Here is a 17,359-nt window from a genome sequence, read left to right as displayed (position 1 = left end):
AGTAGGCAATGGTATTACTTCACTCTGGGAGAGAGGAAAATCAGGAAAGTCTACACAGGAGAAATATCTCACTATACCTCAGAGGAAAAAGAACTGGATGTTTGAGGATGAGGAAGAAGGGAATTCTTGACAGAAGAAATAGGAGCAATGGGAGGTCATGTACAGGAACAAGTTCATCTGGCTGGCATAGGGGAATGAAGGCCAGATTAGCAAGGTGAACAAAATTGGATGCCTTCAATGGTGATTCTCCAAGTCATGAGGTACCACCGAAGACTTCTGAGCAATTAGTAATCAGAGTAGTTTTGGGGGAGAGCTCACTTGATGTCAATATGTGGGATGGACTGAAGGAAGCAGAGAAGGCCAGGAGAAGGCTATGCAGCTCTCTGGGGAGAAGGATTTGAATCAAGAGAGTCAAGAGTGGGAAGGAGCACAGGAGAGGGAGAAGTACACATAGCCTACATTGGCTATTGTGTGGACACGGAAGGTAAGGAAGGGAAGGCATAATGTAGAGAACATTTTATTGTACAAAATATAGATAAAAACCTCATGTGTTACCTCTGGAGCTGAAGACAAGAATGGTTTTATGTAGATGTTGGAGTCATGCACCTTCAGGTCATGGTCCCCAAGTCCCCTGGTCACTCCAATAGTTGCCATTACCCGGGCCTAGGATTACAAAGAGAGGGTCACCAGAAACATATACAAGCAGTGAAAACATCCTACCACATGACATCTGAGAGGAGGGAGGAAAGAAGTTCACAATTGGTCCAGCCCATTTTTTCCATGCCCCATGAGTATTTGTTACCAGGGAAGGCTTACCAAAAATCACTTCTGTATTAGAGGACTGGTTTTTTAACTACTTATCCCAAGCTTATAGGGTGGCTCCTGTCTCCTCTAGGCTTTCTTTTACTGAGACTAGAGAAGGAGTGCTCAACAGACTCATCCTAACCCAAGTGTGATGTCTATACTTACTGATCCAACAGCATCCATCCATCCATCCATCCATCCATCCATCCATCCATCCATCCATCCATCCATCCTTCTACACTTCTGTAACTCACCTACTCTACAAGTATTTGTTGGGGCTCCAGTCCTGTAATAGGTATTAACAAGGATGGAAAATCTGAGGCATCATCAGTCCTCCGAGAGCTCACCTATTAAGTTTTATGGCTAGAGAAAACAATTGATTAGTAATTCCATGATCTATCTTTGCGAAATCCCATGAATTCTCCTCTGGATTTAGAGGAACAAAATGGCACTAAAGCTGCAGCTACCCAAAGACTTCTGGGACTGAGATTTCATACCTTTTTTTTTTTTGTGGGGTGGAGGATGGTTTAAGAAAACACATTGTACTAATATCTACACAGTCAGCTTAAATATCTCCTGTGGTGCACAGTTTTGGTATTCCAGTTATTTATTGAACACCTACTATGTGCAGGTAGGATATAGTAGGAGCCACAAATGTCTAAAGTTTCATCCTTATTACAAAGAAACTTGGCCACAACTTGGAATTATTGTCTGGAAGTGGAACTGTGGCTCAAGTGTCAGAGTGCTAGCCTTGAGCACAAAAGCTCACAGACAGTGTCCAGGAGCAGCAAAAAAAGGAAGGAAGGAAGGAAGGAAGGAAGGAAGGAAGGAAGGAAGGAAGAAAGAAAAAAGAAAACTTGACAAAAGAGGTAAGAAGTACAAACTAGTAACATGGCCAAGTAACATGGTTAAATGACATGGCTATGTGCTGAAAGGCACATGATCAACAGGTTGTATGAATTTAGAGGAAGGAATAAAAATTCTACTGAGAGAAGTTTCCCTGGAGGAAGTGGCACTAGCTTAAGGCCAAAGGATGGACAGCACCAGACAGTCAGATGCATGGAGACAGAGTACAAGTCATTATAGGAAGAATGAAATCAAAGAGCCTAACCCTTAGACCATCAATAATACAGCCTGTGTAATGTCATGATTCAAAGACCTGAACTTCAATCCTTCTACTACTTGACTAATAGAATACCTCACAGGAGCTAAAGGTATGGGCTCAGCAGTAGAGCATCTGAGTTCAATTTCTAATACTGGCAGACACAAAAAAAGAGTGCCTCACAGGGGCAAGGATGAAGCAAATAACTTAGAGTCCAACAGTGTCTTCATCTTTATCCTAGTCTCCTCAACAGGCTGTGAGGTTTGGAGCTGGTCTTAGATCCCAGGGTAAGTAGAGTTTATGTTCCCCACATTTACATTACATTAGAGACTATAACATATATATGTATTTTTTTAAGGGCCAGGGTCAAATGCAGGGAGGAGATGCAGAGAGGAGCTTTAACCCCTGGTCCAGAAGGCAGAAGAAACCCTGTCCTCTGTGGAGAGGTGGCGGGGGGTGAGCTCTCTTCTAGCTAAGAAGTGTTCAGCTCTTAAGTGTGAATGCTCTAAGTCCCCTGTGGTCCAATGCTTTCTCCATGACTAGCAGTTTCTCTAGCTGGAAATAGTACATGCTCATGTTTTAGTCCAAAGGAATCTGATGTTCCTGCTAGAGACTAAAGCTGTTTACAAAGTATATAGGTGTTACACAAACCTGGGGGAAAAAGTTCAGGTTTCTGGAATTTTCACTTCCCTGAGACTTCTGGGATTTAGCCATGGAGTCCACAGACAGGGGTGGAGTGCTAGTTTTGTCCAGGGTGAGCCTGCCAACAAAAGCCAAATGGAGACACTGTGGCTTTTAAATAGGCTAATGACAGAATTGGCCAGCTGCTTAGCACAGGATTATCAAACCTTAATTAACAGAAATCCTTCAGGAACATGATGTTTTGGTGAATTGAACTTTTTGCTTAACTGGGAAAGCCCCTGATCCTTTAATTCCTATAGCTGATAAACTAAGAACACTCCAATCCAGTTTCATTTTTCACAAAGGAAGGAACGTCGAACAGCTTGCTGAACACTGAAGCATTTATCCTAGGTCTGCCTTGTGTCAGGGAGCAGGCTGGGCAGGTACTAAGATACACAGGTGACAGGACGTGGTCTGGAGCTTACTGGAACTTGCTGATGGCAAGGTAACACCGAATTTCAGTCCTGCCAGGAACTGCAGCTTCAGGTACAGGCCACTGAGTGCAATGACAGACATGAATAGAATCCATGGTAACAAAGGACACACACATTCCTCTCAGGAAGAGAGCTTATTCCTGTCAGAATTTGCCACCCAAGGTGGTGAGGTGGGAATTTATAAAATGATCTCCATGTGGGTCAGATATTTTGATTTTGGTTCTCTCCATAAAAAGCCTTTTCCTGTCTCTCCCCATCTCCTCTCTTCATCTCTCTCTCTCCTTCCCTCCCTCCCTTCCTCCCTCTCTCTCTCTCTCTCTCTCTCTCACACACACACACACACACAAATAGAGGTTCTGCCCCTCCACACATACATGCACACATATTCTGTACAAGAGGAACGGCTTTGATTTTCCTGTGAGTTATTACTTCTTTATATATAAAAATACTATAGAATGCTAGGGGGAAACCACTGAAGATTCTTTTTAATGTGAATTGAAAAGAATTGGACCTCTTAGCACTGAGTTGAAATGTATTACTGTTCAGAGGAAGAATGCAGCGATTCAGCAGGTGTTTAACTGGGCAATGGGTTCAAAGCTGAGGAAGCTTTGAATCCATTGCAGAGACGAGGCTCTCTGCTCCATCATTTCACATCACTGTTCATTTTAGGATCAACAGCCTTCTTTGGGTTCAGCTCTGTACTACTCAGTGTTTGCTTGTCATCAGGGCCCTCGGAACTACTGATGCTCTTTCCTACCTAGACCCAGGCTCTGGTTGAGGTGACTGTTGCTTAATTACAGTGAAGCCCTGGAGTCCCTTCGATGAGCAAGTAAAAACCGGACTTGCAGAGTGTGAACTTTCATGGTAGAACATGAGGACACTCAAGCTAGGGAGAGAAAATCAGGGATGCACAGCGACACTGGCCCCTGCTGCCTGTGTAGCTCTGTTGGAGCTGTTAAATCTCACAGCCCTGGATGCCTCATCTACCAAATGGATATGGTACAGCCAGCTGGACGTGCTTCCTTTTGCCCTATACATAAAAGGAGATGATGTATGTGAAAGGGTGAAAAAGGGCAAAAAAGTTCCTCAAATGGAATGGAGGGGGAGGTTAATTTCACAACATCGACTTTTGTCCCTTATGCTCACCACACATCTTCCTACTGCCAACCCTACCACTCCCTGAACTCTGAAGGCAGATGCTCAAGGATGATGGATGTGAGGTTCTTTTAAGCTGTCAAGGCTATAATATCGTGAGTGACTGAGTAGACGTACAGACTGCCACAGGCTATGCCAGCCAAGAAAGGAACGCAGCCCCCTCCTCTTAGTCCAGGATAGTGTGTGTGCCTACCTTCTTGCCTTCTCCATATATAAGGGGAAACTTCAAGTCATCGTCCTCAATGGTTTTGTATGCCCTGTAGGAGGATAAACAACATTTTAAAAAAGGTTGACACTCAATTAGTGACCCCTGCCCTGACACAGGCTGCTTGGCACTTCATTTTTTTCCCAAGACACCATCTACTCACCACTATGCCTGTTTCTTTCTTAATAATCATTCTCCCTACAGAATTGTGTATGTGCACACGTGTGTGTGTGTGTGTGTGTGTGTGTGTGTGTGTGTATTTTAGCAAACCAGAAAACATTGTCTCCATATGTTTGAAGAATGAGAAAAAAGAAGTCGGTATATTCAGTTAGTGAGAAGGAGAGATGGTTTTTTGTTGTTTCTTGTCTGTGCATTAATGATGCTACTCAGCCACAGGGATTGGATTCTCCTCACTGTGTAGCTGTGAGAAAGAACAGTGCTCAGAGGTGGATGGAGTGTGAAGCTGCTCCAAGAGCCAGCCCTCACCTTCAGGGGCCATTTACATCAAAGCAGCAATACTGGAATGCCTGGGGAGGGAATATTTAAGAGCCTGTGTGACCTTAGCATGGCATTCAAGGTTGACAGAAAATTCTTTGCTTCACAATAGCTTTTAGATAGCCATTTGACACACAGGAAAAAAAAACCCAGTTTATGCTTCATGGTTTATTCCAGACATGGTTGTCTAAATTCAATTGCCAGTAAGTCATTTGCTCATACACAAGTTAAAAAACAAACACGATGCCCAATTATTATCTATATCACCTTATGCAAAGAGTGTCACCTTTCTCATTTTTAGCTTCCTCATCTATAAAAATGAGGATAATACATGGGATGTGAAGAACTATGTCTGCACTTAAGAGCCTGTGTTAGTGCAACTATCACTGTATTTAGTAGATAATTAACATTAAGTTATTAAGACGAACAAGTAAAAGATGGCACAGGTTAAGTGATACAGATGTTTTAAAAACATAATGACTCCTGAGTGCATAAGAAAAACTAATTTATTAAATGGTCTTCCACTCTTATACACACACGACAGCTAGGAAGCAATGCTGAAATCACATTTATGGAAGCCCTTGATGTACAAAAGAATATGATCTAATTTAGAAAGTACGCAATCCCAAAATTGAAGCAACTGTACTCTTTTTGTCCAGAAGTCTACTTGGATACTTTGTTCTTTCCCTGGGTGGGAGCGAGGGGCAGAGAACATGTGAGGTTTGGGCATCAAGTGCACCTAGGTTCAAGGTTGGCCCTGGTGAGTGGATGTGCCCTCTGAACTTCATTAATCAGGCAACGCTGTTCCATGGACTAAAAAGGGGTAACATGCAGGACTCAGGAAGTACTCGGTGTAGTGCACGTTGAGAGCTAATAAAGTCAGTTGTTGCTGCTACTCCTGGCAAGTGAGCCTAGAGGTAATCTAGGAATTGAATTTTCAAGAAAGGATCTATACTATTTCCTTTCCCTGAACCTATCAAATTAACTCAAAGTGGAAATAACCACTTTGATGTTTTATATACTCGGATGAACTATTTTAAACAGTGTGGTATATAAGTCACTTGGAGGAATAAATAAAACGATTATGAGAAGCCTGCCCCAGCATGGGGATTGATGGCTCCATACTAAATCACAATTAAGGGCTTAAAAAAATCTTGATGCTAAGGCATCAGCAGTGAAAGCAGAATCTCTAGGGAGTAAGACTCAGGTTATCAGGAGTTTGTTTTTTTTTTTTTTTGGTCCGGTCGTGGGGTCTGAACTCTGGGCCTAGGCGCTGTCCCTCAGCTCTTCAGCTCAAGGCTAGTGCTCTACCACTTGAGCCACAGCACCACTTCTGGCTTTTTTCTTTTTGCTTATGTGGTGCTGAGGAATCGAACCCAGGGCCTCAGGCATGCAAGGCAAGCGCTCTACCACTGAGCCACCTTCCCAGCCCTATCAGGAGTTTTTGAAGTCTTCCAGCCAATGCCAATGTGCCAACAAGGTTAAGGTCCCTGATGCTGTACAAACATCAGTCAAATCAGCTTTTAAGTGAGTTAAGCAATAAGCCCCTAACCATCTTGACCCTGAAGAAGACAGATGCATAGCTTCATGGAGGGGAAGAAAATGGCTGAGAAAGATCTGTAAATGAGAATGAACTGGACTTTGGCTGTTGTATGGAGACAGAGAAGAATGGTTCAGACTAAGAGTGTGCAGTGAGAACCACACATAGAAAAAAGGACTAGCCTGGAGACCTAGGAACAGATGTTTGGTATTGGGAAGGAGGCAGAGGTAAGTAGACCAGAATCAAGGACAGGAAATTACTTAGAGCTCACTCAGTGTCGACTAAGAGCCTCTTAAAGGTTTAAAAGGGCAGTGACAACCCTGTTCTTTGAGACCACCACACGCCTAAGCCATTGACTCCTCTCAAGGCAGAGACATTCTGGAGCATGAATTCTATGCTACAATAGCTCTGAAAGACAGCCACACTTCCTGGAGTTTTTATCCAGCAAATACAAATTTTAATACTATATTTTAGCTTCTGCTTATCTATCTTCAGGAACAACAAAAATTAAAAACAGAAGTGACAACCTTGGAAAGAGCAAGATTTATTCTGCTTTTTACCAGTGTTAGATTTTAATAAAATATGAGCCCTCGCTTTTCCACAGCAACAAATGGCAAGGATAATAACTGTAAGAAGAGAAAATACAACACTCTCTCCCCCTCAGTCTTCTGGGTCCTAAGTACAACTCATCATAAAAAAGTAAGTGTACTTCCACACACAAGAGTCTTGAAGAATGATGCAGGATGTATTGGGGGTTGTGCGTGTAGCATGAGTAATATCCTGATTTTTCAGGATAAATAAACACACACACAAACAAAATAACTTCAATAACTAAAACTAGAGAGTCTATGAGACATTGTATAACAGAAAACAATGTTATTATAACAGAAAACAATGACACATATATGTGTATTATGCAGTTATTGAGAATATGAATAAAACAAACAAGGCTGAATATAGACAAAATAGGCCTCGGTCCATAAAAAAGGAAGACCTGAAGAGATTAATCTTGGCCCATTTCCTTTTCTAGTTTATGTTGACGCAGTAGATATTTGACTGTGAATGGAGAATGCTGTTGCTCTTACTAATTTTAGCTTGCTAATTCCATTTTTCTAGCTCACCCAGAGCTTTCGGACTTCAGCTCCTTCTATTCAAAATATGAGCTCTCTCTTATGCTTTGACATGTTTAGTTTGAAAAGTCTCTCTGCCATCTTTATCTAGATCCCTGAAATAAGACACCAAATGGACCAAGCCATTACGGACCTTCCTGCAGGCTGAGCTACTAGACAAGAGGAGCTATCAACATTTCTTGGAGATATATGGAGGAAAAGTTTGCGATTCGAAAAACCACATTCAGTATCATGGTTCTGCCTCATGGGAAAAACCCACCAATTTCCTTTTGAACGCAAACAGTAGATGGCAAAAAACTTAGCAGAATTCTATCTAGTCAAAATGCACTAAAGGTAGGCTCAACAGTAGAAGCAATAAAATATTAGTTGAAAGTGGGAACATGAAGGATTTAGAAAAGAGCTGAAAACATGGTTCTGTGTAGATGCTGGCCTCACGGACGAGACTCTTTGGGGATAGTTACCAAGCTATAGGAAGCCTTAACAGAGCCATTATCCACTCTGGATTTCTCTCTCTTATCCAGCAGGCTAAGAGAAGAAACTCTCAAATTTCTTGTTTAGTCAAAGTACACCCATGTGCACTATTTCCATGATTAAGCAACCTGGAAACACTATCCAGTGGGGAACTAACTGAACTCAACTTACCAGTGAATCGAAGGTGGCTCCTGATTCCACAAGGTCCACATCCTTCAGTCCTTATTTAGCTAGACTTTTCTCCCTTGTATCTACCACCATTTAATACTTAAAATATTTTGCTTCCTTATTATGTTTCTTTTCTCGATTGTTCTCTCAAACCCCCTGAGTTGTGTGAGGACAGAACTTTTGTTTTGGTCACTATAGAAATTTACAAGAGTACCCAGCATATAATGGGTACCCAAGAAATAGTTGACTGAGCAAAGAAAGAATACTACCTTCCCAAAGAACTTTTTTTTTCAATTTGCACACACATTTACAAAGCAGAGCCACCATCCTCTTCTGTATAACACACAAGGCACTCCTTGATCTTGGCTTCATGGCCTTGGATGTCTTATATTCTATTCCTGTGCTGTACTTGTAACTCTGCTCTCGGTTCCCCCCGCCTCCTGCCTTCTTTTCTTCTTTCCTTCTTCTGTTTCAGTACAGTACTGGGTTTTGAACTCAAGGCCACATGCTTGTTAGGTGCTCTACCACTGGAGTCATGCTCCCCTAACCTTTTTGTTTCAGCTACTTTTTAGGTAGGGGCTCAAGTGTCAGCAACATAGCAAGACCCCCTTTCAAAAAAAAAGAAAGAAAGAAAGGAAAAAAGAGATGGAAATGGAGGAGGAGGTAGAGGAGGAAGCAGTCGGAAGAGGAAGTCCTTCCTAGTAATTGCCGCATCCCTCCATCCCCAACCAGAGCTTTCAGCTTGACAATTTCACTCAGGCCAGGAGCCCAGAGTTAATGCTTTGCATCGTCCACAGACTACTTCTCACGATCTCTCTTCTCTCCTAACTCATGACCTTTCACTAGAAAGAGGAAGAGGAAAACCACTTGAGCCCCTAAGACTGAACTTCCTTAGCAAAACTTCAAAGTCATTAAAAAGAATATGATTCTATCTGGGGGAATGAAAGGACTCTCTCCCTTCAGGGACTGATAATCTCAACAATCCTCTCATACAGTTCCAAGGACAAGGACAAATGAGTCACATTCTTCCACTAATCTCTCGACATTGCCTTAGATGCCTCTCCTCCCCTGGGGAAGTTTCTTCTTAGACTCTCTCTTCCCTCCTGGCAGAGTCTACTGTGGTGTGTTAAAGCATACTAGGCTTGGAGTCAGAAGTTTCCAAGTCACATTGCAATCCTCACATGAACTTGCTGTGGAACTTGGGAAGGGCACTGAAGCCTCCATGAACTTGCTTCTTCAGCTAGATACTTCTTCACAGTACAGTTGCAAGGATTATGGGAAAATATATCTGTGGCTTTTAAGTTCATACGAGCTTGCTGTTCTTTTTCTTTTGATTTTCTTTCCTTCTCTTCCTCCCCCTTCCCCTGTCCTTCCCACTGTCCCTCCCCTCCCCCCCTCCTCCTCTTCCTCCTCCTCTTCCTCTTCTTCTTTCCTTCTTCTTCTTCCTCTCCCTTCCCTCTTCCATCTCTCTCTTCCCTCCCTCTTGTCTTTCTTTTTTTCTCCCCCCTCTCTCTCTGAGACAGGATATATGTAGCACAGGCTGGCCTTGAACTTGTAATCATACTGCCTTACCTTCCCAACTTCTGGTATCACAAAGATGGACCATTATACCCAACATCAACCAGATCAGTTCAGATGTGGAGTCAGACAGTTGACTACCAGAGGCAGAAGACACAACACATATCCATAAAAAAAACTCCTTGCTACATAACTGAGCTAAAGATATTAAAGCATGAAGGAGAGTACACATGCAACTTTATCTAGAAAAGTCCATTATCTGGTCTAATGTGAAGCCTGAGATCTCAGAAGGATGAATCAGAGATAACCATCGAAAGGAGATATTGCTAGGTTAGTTTGAAATAGTCTTAATTGGAGATACTTCCCTCCTTTAGTTGGAAACCCAGAGTCCCTCCTGGAGGGACAGGAAAGACACAGGCTATCTTGTTTTCTTCACAGCAGAAATCAAGTCCTAGCCCCAAACAGGCACTTTCCACAGGGGCTCCACAGACTTGGATGGAGGATGGTGGCAGAGGCATCTTGGTTGTGAGCTCCCATTCCTGCCTTTCTAGGACAAAGCCTCAATAGCAGCTCAAATCTCAGGACACCCAGGAGGAAATACCACCCAGTCCTGGCAGGTCCAAACAGACATGTGCCTGGGCCCAAATGACGCTGGAGGCATTTCAGAGTTTGGCATGACCCCAGCTAAGCAATTCTGGAGTCCAGTGTCTGCAGAGACTCTTCCCCCTGACTCACCTCTCTATAGCCAACCTCCTCAGACCTTCCTGGAAAAAGCAATATGGGACTGGGCAACTACCTCACGCTTCCTTTTTCCTTCTTTCTTTCTATGAGCCATCTGTATTTCCAAAGGCCCATGCTTCCTGTTTCTGGAGATGACCTAGCAGGCAGCCAGCTCTCCTCTTCCATGCCTGAGTGGATGCGCATCTCTTTTAAGGTCACAAAGACAATTTTACTATCTGAGTAGGTCTTACAATTATTTTTGAAATGTCTTTGCAGAGCTTTTTTTTTTTTTCTCTAAGTTTAAGCATTCAGTTTGAAAACTCTCAGAAATTTCTCACATTTACCTGTGGATGAAAACTTGGTATGCAGGAAAGATGGACTTAAACTGTCAGGGACAGTGAGTCTAGGGAAGTGTCACAAGGGCAGGCTCACATCAGAGAGTGAGGATGTGTCCCCAGAGAGGCTAAATGGGCTAAGAAATATCCTATATCTAGTTTGGGGGTTTAAAGTACACTTTCTATTATTGATCAAGTTCAATTTCTCTGCTATGTGCTCAAAATGGCATAGCAGGCAGAGTTGTCTGCAAATCTGTTTTGTGAATCATATTTTGACTCGCTGGGCTCCTGACTTTATGTGCTAGTAGTTTCAACCGGCCTCTAAATTCTATGATCCCTGGAAAAATTCCTCAGTGGGGTGGATTTGAGGCTTTCCAAACAAATGTTGTCTTCCTTTGGTCCCTGGGTGTCTTTTAAATGAGATGACGGCTGCATGCACTAAGCGCTGAACAAGTGGATGCATCTCTGCTCACAGTCCAACACTTTGATCCTGGCACACACAGTATGTTTGACTTGTCAGAATAAGATTCTTATCTGTTGACTCACTAAGAACCACTGGCAGCAGTCTAACTTACAGACACCTGGTTACATGTGATGAGAGGAAAAACTCCACATTTCCTTAGCCACAGAAAGGGGGAGCCTGATGGCCTTTCCAAGAATGCTTTTCACAATGGGGTTTAAGCTCTGCTCCTGGAGGATATCTCCTGCTTAGAAAGGCTGACTCACAATCCCTGGGAAAATGCTTGCCTCCTTTCTTTTCTCCATTGGCATGCTTGCCTCAGACTCAGCCTGGAGTTCTGGAGTGGAAAACCTTCCTTCCTTTCTTTGGGCCTAGGGCCTTCTCTTCCTCCATCAGGCCTATGGGTGGCAAGCAAGAGGCAAAAGAGCTTTCGTCTTGTTGCAGTCTATTATTTGCTCTGGAGAAGTTGACTAGATTAGACCAGAGGTTTCACACTTTGGAATCAGTGGTAAGACATATCAAACTTAGAACGCAGCATATACATACACATACATCTTAAACAAAAAGATTTACCCTTACCTGTGATATATACTTATTTTTTTTCTAATCTCTGTTACTGAACTTGTTAAATATGGACAATGACTTTATAACCTTTAACTAGTTCTACCCATGGTGAAATTTGGTGGAAAGGAACCGATTTGCTGTTCGTAGATTTTGTCAAAGCAGATCAAAACAATGAACCCAGTAGAACCCAATATTTGCTGAAAACCTATTGGATGCCAGGAACCACTAGCAGAAGTATTAGGTTAATGAAGTTAAATAAACTAAAGGTCATCTCTTGACTCACAAGTCCAAGTTTAGTAGCAAGAAAAGAATTTGTAAGAAAAAAAGGGAAGAAAATGCCTCATGCCAGTCACTAAAAAAACACAACTAACAAGAAAATCATGAGCATGCAAAACAGAATCAATAATACTTCATCATAAAACATTTTGAAAGATGCTTAGAGAAATTCCAGATTTGGAAATCATCACTATCCTCTTGGGGTACGTTAACACTGGCTAAATAAAGTATAAGCACTAGGAGAGCTTCATATTTTCACCAGTAACATTAGAGCTCCCCCAGCATCTGAATCAGAGACCCTTACACCATTTGAGACCACAAATGGAGAGTGATTTCTACTTTCTCAGGAGCCATTCATTCTGAAACAAATATGAATTTTATTGCATGTATATATACATATATATTGCATGAGAACAAGTCAATCATCTCCTGAAAATCAGGAGATGATCAAAATTGACCACATAGCTACAATGATGGTGAGAAAACAGTACATAGATTGTTTCAGTCAGGGTTCCTTCTATACTGGCCAGTTCCTCTGTGCTGTCCCTGCAGTCCTTACTTACAAAGCTTCTCCTGTTCTGACTATCCTGGCATTTGTACCTAAGCAAGGGGCTCTGCAGACACCCCCTCCCTAGGAGAAGCCACACTTGGGACTCTGTGACACAGCTTTAAAAATTTTTCCATTCAAGTGTCCTGAAGTGGGTAATTCTACACTGGACAAAGTACCTCAAAGCGAGCCTTGATGCATTCCAAGTTTTTTGTGTCTTGAGAACCATGAAAAATCTTGCATAAGTGAACTGAAGTGATGATTGGGTCTGGCCGGCACCATCTTGGCCACATGGTAGATGGTAGGGTCTGGCATCTTGTCTTCATGGGGGAAGGTGAACCACCCGCCCATCCCTACCCCAGTTATGGGTGTGCCTGAATCCCTGGAGGCAGGGGCAGGGATTTGGATGACAGGTTACTAAACCTGTCAGTACACAGCCTATTATTATTAGCTTTCATCATTATTTGAAGATGGCATTCAAAGTTCCCCAAGACAATTCTTGTTGAGCTCAACCATTGGCTTCATTTTCACCCTGTTCTATGGCAGCACTTCCTCCTGCAAGTCACTTCTATGAGGCTCCTAGCAGGATTATTATCTAGGTCAAAACACTGATATCTTTCTCTTTTGGCTGGCAAAGGACTGTTTGAGCCTTGTGAATGCTCTCCATCTGCTTCTCAGGGCCCTGCTGGGAGTCTCTATGATGCAGTGATCAATAAAGGGTTAAGGCCATGCATGGCAGGGAGCTTCTAGGACCCTCCTGCAGCCCAGCTGAGCCTCCTCTTCTATGATGTTGGTTAAGACATTGTAATATTATCTTTGGTTTCCACATTCCCAAAACACACATTCTATTTTCATTCCTCTAGATTTCTGCTAGTGCTGGGTCCTTGGCTCAATGTCTACCTCTCCAGTCCCCAACTCTCCCAAAACCTCACTCCTGATCAGGTCTTCCTTCTCCATGAAGCTATTCCCAAGCTCAATCTCCCCTCTCAAAACCAAACATTCTTTTTTTTTAAATTTTTTAATTTTTAAAAAAAAATTTTTTGGGTCCGGTCATGGGGCCTGAACTCTGGGCCTGGGCGCTGTCCCTCAGCTCTTCAGTTCAAGGCTAGCACTCTACCACTTGAGCCACAGCGCCACTTCTGGCTTTTTTCTTTTTGCTTATGTGGTGCTGAGGAATCGAACCCAGGGCCTCAGGCATGCAAGGCAAGCGCTCTACCACTGAGCCACCTTCCCAGCCCCCAAAACCAACCATTCTTTCTATCACTACTGTCGGCTTTTTTTCTTTCTGAGAACTTTTTAGCAGCCTGTTATTATTTTCTTAAATTTGTCTATGTTCTAACAGTCACTTTTCCCCATCGCTGGGACTTTAAGAATAGTTCTAAAGGTAAAATGGTAGTTTTCAATAAATTTCCAAGGTGCCAGTGCTGAATCACCTAGTAACATCATAGAGACTAGAATAAAGTTGTGTGTGGGGGGGGGGTGGGGGGGAGTGCTGATACAACAGAAAACACCCAATCAATGAATGCCGAGGCATAGAGAGGGAGGCCTGACACGACTTCCTGGCCGTCCTGATGGTGTTTCTTCACATACATTCAGGCCCCACCTCCTCTGTGCTGAGCTATCCTTCCATTGGCATCGGCCGTGCGTGCGGGCCAGCACACCTCAAGCTTCATCACTAAACCACCTTTCTAGTCTTCACATTACCTCAGGAATAAGCATCAAACACACACTATGTCATAAGCCTCTGGATCCTTCTACCATCCATGGCATGTAAAGATTATAGAACTAGACATTCATCTGGCACTTACTACATGCCAGGCTTTTTGTTTAAGGCACCTGCTGTAATAAACTTGCATGACTATTGGCAACTATAATTAGCCCCATTTTATAAATGGAGAAACCACAACTGCCAGCAGTGACACGGTTTGTTCAAGCCGAACAGGTGGGAACTCACCCAGTCATGCAGTCTGGCTTTTCTATCCCAGTTTTAACACTACTTACTATCTCCTATGCCACACATGTGTACAATAAAGGTGTGCCAAATATAAATGAGTGCCCTGGAGGGTTCAATGGCCCAAAGTACACTTCCTCTTCAATGGAGATTTTTGTAAGCTCTTGATATTCTAAAACTTTCCCTTATGACTTGGAGTTACGTAGCATTGCATAGGGACTGTGCACCCCCACGTATTAGTCCTGGGGGATGAGTGGTACATACACTCTGCTCATGGGTATGCCAGTGGCTACAGGTAAATGCCGTGACTGTTCAAAGGGTCTAAGAGAGAAAGACAGCCTTGGAAGTAGTCTGACTTCTTTGGAAACATTAGGCTTCCAGTGATCACTGAAGCAGAGATGTGAGAGCCTGTGGGTATACAGGTGTGCTGGGTGGGTGCTTCATTAATAGGGAGCGAGCTGGTGAGGTGTGGCTTTTCTTTCCTCTCCCCATGGCCTGGCAAAGCCCATCTCTCTTGGCTGGTGACCATTTGTAAAGACCCTATAGCTTCCTGTGGCCTCCTGCGTTGGGCAGAGAGTGGGGAGTCATTCATCAGTGTCAGGAGATGTGTTGCACACCACAGGGTCAGCTTTCTTCCCTGCTGCTCCTGCAGCCAGAGCTGCAAATCTTGAAAAGATGTAGAACATGCACATTGCAAATAACTATCCATCATCTTGGGTTCTTTGAGCCTGGGAAAGGCCCTTTTCTGTGTAGGGTTGACCTATTGTGACCGCAGTCCCAGCCCCCACTGGAATTTAGGCAGACAATGAAGATTTTGGGGTACCTAATCCCTGCTCTAGCCAATCCCCATTATGGATAATCCATTGAGGGTTCAGGGGTTAACGTTCTCTGAAATGTTAACCATCCTCTCCCTTTCTCTGTCAGATTTTCAGATTGCTCTCAGCCAATTAGACTGCTGCCAAGGTGGCCCATAATCATTAAATTATGAAAATACGAGTTGCTGGGAGGAAATGAGTACCAGGTTTCACTAGGGAAAGGCCTGCTTTCTTGTGAAGTAATTATAAAATTAGAATGTGATATTTCTCTGGTGAGTCTAAAAAGCCTGCCAGTGTGGTCTGTGGCACAACAGTAATATGAGGATTTGCACTGGGGCGGGACTGAAAGATCCTTCTGTGCCTCCCAAATACAAGTCAGAGGCATCTGTAGGTAAATTTCCAAAGACTGGGTTCAGAATGATTAAAGACAAAAAAAAGGGGGGGGGGAAGCATGGAGTTTGGAATTTTCAATTACTTTTTAAAATTCAAGAGTGGAGCTGTTGCGAAATGCAGGCTTTCCAAGTAAGACTACTGACTACTGACTCTGAGCTAATTAGACCCACAGGCATGGCTAACATATAAATTCATTCCCCAAAGAGGGATACTGTCTCTTTAAAAACTGCCTGGGGAGTAGTTGGAAAGCTAATGAGGAGTGTCAGTTGGGGCAGCTTTATTAGGTGGTCATGGGGAGAAGGAAGCCTGGGGTTTTTGTAACAGGGTTTCTGTGCTTGATTCAATAAATCAATTTGTATTAAATGCGAGTGCTACTCTGGAGTTGGCTTCCCAGAGCATTCTACGGCATTTCTCAATCTGTTCATCCACTGCCTTGTCAGCCTGCCCGAACGTGCTGTCAGAGGGCACTGAAGAAGAGCTAGGAAGAAGATAGAAGTTATATCTACAGTAATTGTAAAACTTGACCCTGCAGCTCCAGACCATCCTGGGGCTGCCCCTAGTGAATTCTACTCTACAGAAAATATTTGGATGGCCAAGACTGGAACTGTGCCTTTCGTGGCTCCGCTGGACTCTAGGCTGCAGACAGAGAATAAAGGTCACTCCCAACAGAATGGAGAGGCTTAGAAAAGAAGTTGCCTTTTAATCAGATTCTTAGGGTCTGAAATACGTTGTAAGAAGTGAAAGGAAAAGCAGGAAGAGGTTAAAGGCTGAAATGAACTGGGGTCCCTTTGTGGCCAGCAGGAGTGAGAGCTGGAGAACAAGTCAGTCATTCCTAAACACAATTCTGGTGATGGGGAAGATGAGACGAAGCCCATCCCCCCTCTGACTCAGGAGCCACAGAGAATGGAGGCCATTTGGTTTTCCTTGTCTGTGCTTGTTTTTTTTCAACATGGTGTTGTTGAATGTTCAATGGCTACTGAGTAATTGTGACAGAGCTAGTGAAACATGGAGAATTTTTTTTTAACCAGTCCTGGGGCTTGAACTCAAGGCCTGGACTCTGTCCCTGAGCCTTTCTGTGCTCAAGTTAAGTGCCCTACACTCAAGCCACAGCTCCATTTCCAGCTTTTTCTGTTTATGTGGTACTGAGGAATCAAACCCAGGGCTTCATGCATGCTAGGCAAGCACTCTATGTCTAAGCCACATTCCTAGCCCCTTTATTTTTAATTTTACTTAACTTTAGTGAATTGAGATGTACATAGCCACATGTAGCTACAGGCTGATATGCACAGAGAATGCAAAAGGTTTCCTTTACCTTCATCAAAGTAAGGAGTGATGAATGGAGAAAATGATGGTTAACTCCACTCTGTTCCCCATGGAAAATCTCCCGATTTGCTCATCGTTTTAAGGGAAACAGAGGAGGGAAAATTATCCTGACACATCATTAAGTTAGAGTCATAAAATGTTAAGGGCTGCAAGAGACAAGAATAAAAGGTTACCATCTCTGGAATCTTTCTAGTGGAAGCTGCCTTTTCCAGAAGCTCAAAAAAGCACAATGAAGTCTCCCGTTCCCTACAGTGGGCCTCATGGGCAAAGGA

The 17,359-nt window shown here is 43.2% G+C and overlaps 1 protein-coding gene across 1 annotated transcript in view; it reads right to left on the bottom strand.

Annotated features, from left to right (window-relative positions):
* The window catches only part of Ppm1h (protein phosphatase, Mg2+/Mn2+ dependent 1H), a 197,692-nt gene that overhangs the window by 27,072 nt on the left and 153,261 nt on the right, over positions 1 to 17,359 (bottom strand). Inside the window, exons 7-8 of the mRNA XM_042698853.1 lie at positions 4,370 to 4,433; positions 556 to 663 (exon numbers count right to left, since the gene is read on the bottom strand). Of these exons, the coding sequence (XP_042554787.1) occupies positions 556 to 663; positions 4,370 to 4,433 (172 nt within the window). The remainder of the gene's footprint in view (positions 1 to 555; positions 664 to 4,369; positions 4,434 to 17,359) is intronic.

The sequence above is a fragment of the Dipodomys spectabilis genome, unplaced genomic scaffold (assembly GCF_019054845.1).
Source record: "Dipodomys spectabilis isolate Male_0828 unplaced genomic scaffold, ASM1905484v1 ptg000234l, whole genome shotgun sequence".
In the NCBI taxonomy this organism is placed as follows: Eukaryota; Metazoa; Chordata; class Mammalia; order Rodentia; family Heteromyidae; genus Dipodomys; species Dipodomys spectabilis.
The sequence above is the reverse complement of the archived record's forward strand: the minus strand, read 5'-3'. Positions and strand labels throughout refer to the sequence as shown.